Raw genomic sequence first — 7,719 nt, forward strand, 5'->3', positions numbered from 1 at the left:
TTTACTGTTAACTACATTGCTACTATTAAGCTACAGACATTATGAATGGAATATATTTATAATTAAATTAAATATTTTACAATTTTCCAATCTAAATTTTGTACAAATAAATAATCTAATCTAAGTTTTTATTTATCTAGGTATACGCTTTTAGATGAAAATTCTTCTCAGATTTGAGAAGCAAATTAAACAGTGGTAGTGTAAATTATGAATAGATAATTTTTTTTAAATCATAAAGTATAATCCTGTAAAATAATACACACAAACACAATCAACGTGACGGCACAGTGAATCCAGTGCACACTAAGACCCAGAGAGAGAGAGAGGAGCTGAAGGAGGAGACAGAAGTTGTGTCTGGTTACATCAGTCGTCTGCTCTCACTGAAGCTCACGAGAGCACAAAACATGCGTGCACTTCATCTAATACATTATTTATCTCATGACAATACATAATGATTTGTGTGTCTGTGTAATGTACTCAAATAAACTGCTTACAAATACTGTCACTATATAGTTGCACGAAATATGTTTATTATTCAATTATAATAATTGTTTAGTTTGTTTTATTTTGTTTATAATAATTCATGTTTAGACATTAGTATTTTAAATTAATAGCATGATAAATAGTTTTACATAAACTAAAAACTAGAGATAGATATTTGATAATGAATACTTCTGAGACGCTGACATGTCCTGTGTGTTTGTGTGTGTGTGTGTGTGTGTGTGTGTGTGTATATATACATTGTTGGGGAAAGTTACTTTTAAAAGTAATGCATTACAATATTGAGTTACTCCCTAAAAAAGTAACTATAAAAGTAACTTTGGCAAATACACTTTTTTTCCAAAAATATACAAATATACAAAAAAGTCCTTTCAAGCCAAAAGTGAAATGAATAAGCCTCAGGCTGAAGGAAATGTTAATTCACATCTGTACAGACAGTGCAGCTCAAACACACCTTTCAGTTGAAGAATAGGACACAGAATAAGAAAGTTCAACACTCATCAGCAATAATAATAAAAAAAAGAATCACAAATGTTATGTTTATTTAAAGTCATTTTTGCTTATTAGTATAGTTGAATTGGATAATTGAAGGTCAGCAGCAAAGTCATTGGTTAATAAAATGGGATTAAAGGAGACATAAACATAAAAGAGCATAAAGTTGTCACATGTTTGTTTTGTCAAAGTTTTTTTTGTGTTTCCTGTTTGGTTCCTGTTTTTCCTTATTTGGTCATGTTCCCGTGTTCATTAGTTCCCTTGCTCATTGTTTAATTATTAGTTTACCTGTATCACCCGTGTCTAGTTAATTACCCTCGTTTGTCTTGTATTTAAGCCCCAGTCTGTTCAGTCTTTTTTTGTCTGTTCACATTTATTCAACGTTGTGTTTCCCATTGTTCTGCCTTTTTGTTATTAAACTGAGTTTGGTTTGCACCAGCTGTCTCCTTCGCCTTCCTCCTGACACAACCGTGGCAAAAGGACTGTGCTATTTAATTATTGCAGGTTTGCTTCATATTCTGAGTTTGCATTTCACAGTTTGTATTGAGGAATACTAAATCTGTTTTTATGTACGTGAGATGAGTGAAATGCATGTTGACATTTAGTCTACAGCTACAGTAACATCATGTTCACACACCGCACACAGCACCTCTGCACTCAATCCTGATTTCTCTCTATATGAGGACGGAGCTGTCAGTCAATACATGGGAAATCAGAGTAACTGGTGTTACTTATTTGAAAAAGTAACTCCCAACACTGTATATATTAAACTTTTTGCTAATTATTTTATAATTATGTTTATTATTACAAACTCTGCAGTGCGTATGACCTCAGGGGTAACTTAATTATATGAGGACGGAGCTGTCAGTCAATACATGGGAAATCAGAGTAACTGGTGTTACTTATTTGAAAAAGTAACTCCCAACACTGTATATATATTAAACTTTTTGCTAATTATTTTATAATTATGTTTATTATTACAAACTCTGCAGTGCGTATGACCTCAGGGGTAACTTAAAAATGGTAACATCTGAATGAACAGTTTTTATTCATGTCCAAGATTATTAAAAATTATTATTTATTATTGCCAAATGCATTAATTTAAACCAGCAAAATGTTAAGGTATAAATAGCAATAGCTTTTTATGGTAATTGCAGGTAACCATTTTTTGCAGTGCATATTTTAAATAGTACAGCGTATATTTGTGCTTTTAAAAATGTATTTCACACCATTTAAAAAGAACCAGTGGGGTATGAACTTTTTCCTTTTCCCATAATTTCTTTATTACAAAGAAATGCTGAACAGTTGATACTCATATTGTCACGCGTTGGTTTTGGTTTAGTTCCTGTCTGTCATTATTTGGATCGTTTCCTGCTCATTTAGTTAATCATCATTCATTAGTTTCCACCTGTGTTGAATTAATCATCTCGTTTGCTCCTTAGTTGCCTGCCCTTTATAAGCCCTCAGTTTCTGTCATTTCTTTGTCTTGGATCAATGTTATTTTTCAATGGTTTACGGGGTTGATGCTGATTAAAAAGACTCCTTTACTCCTACTCCTACGTGCACATTCTCTACAACCACAACCCGTGACACATATGAGCATAATACCAAATCTAGATATTACCAATATTAGCTTAAGATCTTGATGGTGATTAATAATGTGATGCATCATCCACCCTGTACACATTTTCAGTATTGGTTAATTGAAATACATACCTACAGTAAGTACATATTTGAAGCCATTTTAATGTGATTGGAGAAAATCATTCTTACTTATCCTTTTTGTCCAGTGACTCTTTGTGGTGATTGTGTTGTGAACACAGCAACTTCTGTCATACTGTTTTGCCAAAGACAACAGATACACACCTACACACTGTAGTGTCTGGACCAATCAAACACACAATATATATTTTGTTTTTATATTTAACAAATCCTCTGTAACCCCCCCTCAGTTAACAAGCCATACGAGGACCCATGAACCCTTCCCCCCGGAATGCGTAACACCCCAGGAGGCCGAAGCAGGCCCCTTTGTTGCATGGCAACCAACGCTGATATCACTGGGTTTATTGGCCAAAAGTATCTAAAGCAGGGAAAATCCCTGCATGTCCCAGGACAAACGCACAGTAGAAATGGACTTTTCTAATAATTAATTCATAGGAAAACCTTTCTTTGAATGAACACACATATTCTTCAGGCCATTGTGTATATTATTGCTGTTTTGTATTAATCTGTGGTATTTTAGACTATTTTTATTCATGCTTACGATAAACCACTCATTCATATAAGTAACTCTACCATGTCTAGTATCTATGAATTCGTATTCGGAAGAGAGTCACTAAACATGCAGATTTACGTTACAAGCTTGGTAGAATTGTACAGTAAGAAAGTTATTTCCCTTAACCAGGAAATTAACGTTCTTAGAATTGACAAGACAGTTGACCCTGAGAGGTCAGCTAAATATCTACAGCGGATCTAAAATATGAATAGTTAATTATAACTAGTTATGGTTAATTATTCATATTTCCTGTTGTGAGCTAATTCGCTACAACACCACACTGAAAGAGAATCATGTTCTGTTCATAGTGTACCATAATATACTTGGCTATTTTTAGTTATGAGGGACAGACAGAAAGGTGTGGTGGAGAAAAGCCCAGAACAAATAGTTTTGTCTCCAGGGAAATGTCTCAACCTGTACAAAAAAAAACAAACAACCGGCAGCGTTGAGGCCGGTTGGAGTGCGGAGATCTCCCTCAGAGTCATTCACATGCGTAGGAGGAGGTGTGTTTGGCCAACTTCACATGCAGAAATGCTGTGAATGTGAGTCATGGGAGATTCACTGGCAGTTCTGACACTTTATGTGGAAGTCTGAGAAAACACAAAGCTACCAAAGAGTTCCAAAAACCAGTAGTTGGTTATAAAAATGGGAAAATACATTGTGCATTTTGTGAAATTGTGCATTTTACATGCAGTAGCTTGTAACTTGTTGATGATTTTGCTGAGCGTCAGATATTAAATGATTTGCTTCTTTGTTGTTACACACTACCGTTCAAAAGTGTGGGGTTGATACGATTTTTAAAATATATTTTTAAAAAGTCTCTTATGCTCACCAAGACTGCATTTATTTGATAAAAAACAGTAATAATATGAAATATTGCAATTTACAATTGTTTTCCATGTGAATATATTGTAAAATGTAATTTATTCCTGTGATCAAAGTTTAATTTTCAGCATCATTACTCCAGCCTTCAGTGTCACATGATCTTCAGAAATCACTCTAATATGCTGATTTGCTGCTCAAGAAACATTTCTGATTATTATCAATGTTGAACACAGTTGTGCTGCCCAATATTTCTGTGGAAACGGTGACACATGTTGTATATTTTTTAGGATTCTTTGATGAATAGATGAAAAAGCATTTATTTGAAATAGGTTTATATAAAAATCTTTCCCCAAAATTTGGATCAGTAGTGTACACAGTCACACTTGACAGTCTTTGTATTGATGTTTTATAGGTATGGAAAGATTGTGTCCACCAAGGCTATTCTGGACAAAGCTACCAACAAGTGCAAAGGTGAGTAAAGATCAGCTTTATGTTCTTGAGAGAATCACAATGAAATAGCCTATGCATTTGACATAAATGTATTCACTTTGTTTATTTATGTGTGTGTAGGTTATGGCTTTGTGGATTTCGACAGTCCTGCAGCAGCACAGAAGGCTGTGATGGCGCTCAAGGCCAGTGGAGTTCAAGCTCAGATGGCCAAGGTACGCTCTTTTTATAGGGTTCCATAAAGAACCATGCTTTGAAAGTGCTATATAGAACCTTAAAGGTGCTAAAAATAACCTTTTTAATAATAGTTTATTTTCATTAATATTAGTATGTTTATATCATTAATATTATTTGAATAAATTATTTATTACTATTGTTTTTTTTTACCCCTCTATCTGCCTGGTCTTACAACAACAACAACAACGTGTCAATTAGGTATTTTTTATTTTATTTAATGACATGTGAAATTGTAGCAAAAATGACAGTGACATAACAACCGTTATTAGCAGAATACATTAATGCATTACAACTGACACTGAGCATAAATAGATACTTAAAGAAGTAAAAAAAAAAAAATAGAAACAGAAAAACCAAGTTCTGGTGAAATACTGTATTTTCACAATCCTCTATGATGCCCGTAAGTCCATCATTATGTGTATTTTGGTGTGATTGAGTGGCAGTTTCTCTCTGCAGATGACGAGGTTGTAGGATGTGACAGCATCTGAAATGCACAATTGAGTTCAGAGTTACAATGCGTCTCCTTCCATTTGTTTTTGTAAAAACAACTATGTTTATGAAGGCCAAAAGCAGTATGTGAGCACTTCACAATGTTATGTTTATGCATAAACCCAAGTAATAAATAAAAAATAAATAAATCTAACAATATGGACCATAAATTCAATATCTTTGTTACTTACTTAGTGGAGATGGGGAAAGAAGTATCCTTAACTGGACATAGCTGGTCACACTTACGTGTTCTCTTAAACTAAAAAGAGAAAAAGACATGATTGCTAGGAAACCAGTTACAGTTTGAAAGTTAAAAATAATAGACATTTTAAGAAAGAAATCATTTACCTGCTGAGAGTGTGTTGACAGTCTGTGTACTGTAGTTGGATGGCTGAGGTCCAAAAAATGAGTAATGAGTCATCTTTTTTTCTTTTTTCTTTTTTTTTTTGGAGTGTAGCCTCTATTAGGGATTTACATTAAAACAACAACAGCAACAACATATTGTAAATTAGGTACTTTTTTATTGTGAAATTGTAGCAAAAATGTCAGTGCTCTTAACAACAGTTGACATTGAACATGAATAAATACATAAAGAAGTAAAACACTGTTACACACTACCGTTCAAAAGTGTGGGGTTGATACGATTTTTAAAATATATTTAAAAAAAGTATCTTATGCTCACCAAGACTGCATTTATTTGATAAAAAACAGTAATAATATGAAATATTGCAATTTACAATTGTTTTCCATGTGAATATATTGTAAAATGTAATTTATTCCTGTGATCAAAGTTTAATTTTCAGCATCATTACTCCAGCCTTCAGTGTCACATGATCTTCAGAAATCACTCTAATATGCTGATTTGCTGCTCAAGAAACATTTCTGATTATTATCAATGTTGAACACAGTTGTGCTGCCCAATATTTCTGTGGAAACGGTGACACATGTTGTATATTTTTTAGGATTCTTTGATGAATAGATGAAAAAGCATTTATTTGAAATAGGTTTATATAAAAATCTTTCCCCAAAATTTGGATCAGTAGTGTACACAGTCACACTTGACAGTCTTTGTATTGATGTTTTATAGGTATGGAAAGATTGTGTCCACCAAGGCTATTCTGGACAAAGCTACCAACAAGTGCAAAGGTGAGTAAAGATCAGCTTTATGTTCTTGAGAGAATCACAATGAAATAGCCTATGCATTTGACATAAATGTATTCACTTTGTTTATTTATGTGTGTGTAGGTTATGGCTTTGTGGATTTCGACAGTCCTGCAGCAGCACAGAAGGCTGTGATGGCGCTCAAGGCCAGTGGAGTTCAAGCTCAGATGGCCAAGGTACGCTCTTTTTATAGGGTTCCATAAAGAACCATGCTTTGAAAGTGCTATATAGAACCTTAAAGGTGCTAAAAATAACCTTTTTAATAATAGTTTATTTTCATTAATATTAGTATGTTTATATCATTAATATTATTTGAATAAATTATTTATTACTATTGTTTTTTTTTACCCCTCTATCTGCCTGGTCTTACAACAACAACAACAACGTGTCAATTAGGTATTTTTTATTTTATTTAATGACATGTGAAATTGTAGCAAAAATGACAGTGACATAACAACCGTTATTAGCAGAATACATTAATGCATTACAACTGACACTGAGCATAAATAGATACTTAAAGAAGTAAAAAAAAAAAAATAGAAACAGAAAAACCAAGTTCTGGTGAAATACTGTATTTTCACAATCCTCTATGATGCCCGTAAGTCCATCATTATGTGTATTTTGGTGTGATTGAGTGGCAGTTTCTCTCTGCAGATGACGAGGTTGTAGGATGTGACAGCATCTGAAATGCACAATTGAGTTCAGAGTTACAATGCGTCTCCTTCCATTTGTTTTTGTAAAAACAACTATGTTTATGAAGGCCAAAAGCAGTATGTGAGCACTTCACAATGTTATGTTTATGCATAAACCCAAGTAATAAATAAAAAATAAATAAATCTAACAATATGGACCATAAATTCAATATCTTTGTTACTTACTTAGTGGAGATGGGGAAAGAAGTATCCTTAACTGGACATAGCTGGTCACACTTACGTGTTCTCTTAAACTAAAAAGAGAAAAAGACATGATTGCTAGGAAACCAGTTACAGTTTGAAAGTTAAAAATAATAGACATTTTAAGAAAGAAATCATTTACCTGCTGAGAGTGTGTTGACAGTCTGTGTACTGTAGTTGGATGGCTGAGGTCCAAAAAATGAGTAATGAGTCATCTTTTTTTCTTTTTTCTTTTTTTTTTTGGAGTGTAGCCTCTATTAGGGATTTACATTAAAACAACAACAGCAACAACATATTGTAAATTAGGTACTTTTTTATTGTGAAATTGTAGCAAAAATGTCAGTGCTCTTAACAACAGTTGACATTGAACATGAATAAATACATAAAGAAGTAAAACAC

The 7,719-nt window shown here is 33.2% G+C and overlaps 1 protein-coding gene across 1 annotated transcript in view; it reads left to right on the forward strand.

The window, feature by feature from the left end:
• Positions 1 to 7,719, forward strand: part of LOC107565002 (RNA-binding motif, single-stranded-interacting protein 2-like) — a 49,416-nt gene that overhangs the window by 26,547 nt on the left and 15,150 nt on the right. The window contains exons 3-4 of the mRNA XM_016250186.1: positions 4,506 to 4,564; positions 4,664 to 4,755. Coding sequence (XP_016105672.1) covers positions 4,506 to 4,564; positions 4,664 to 4,755 — 151 coding nt within the window. The remainder of the gene's footprint in view (positions 1 to 4,505; positions 4,565 to 4,663; positions 4,756 to 7,719) is intronic.

Source organism: Sinocyclocheilus grahami, unplaced genomic scaffold (genome assembly GCF_001515645.1).
Source record: "Sinocyclocheilus grahami isolate Dianchi unplaced genomic scaffold, SAMN03320097.WGS_v1.1 scaffold973.1, whole genome shotgun sequence".
NCBI lineage: Eukaryota > Metazoa > Chordata > Actinopteri > Cypriniformes > Cyprinidae > Sinocyclocheilus > Sinocyclocheilus grahami.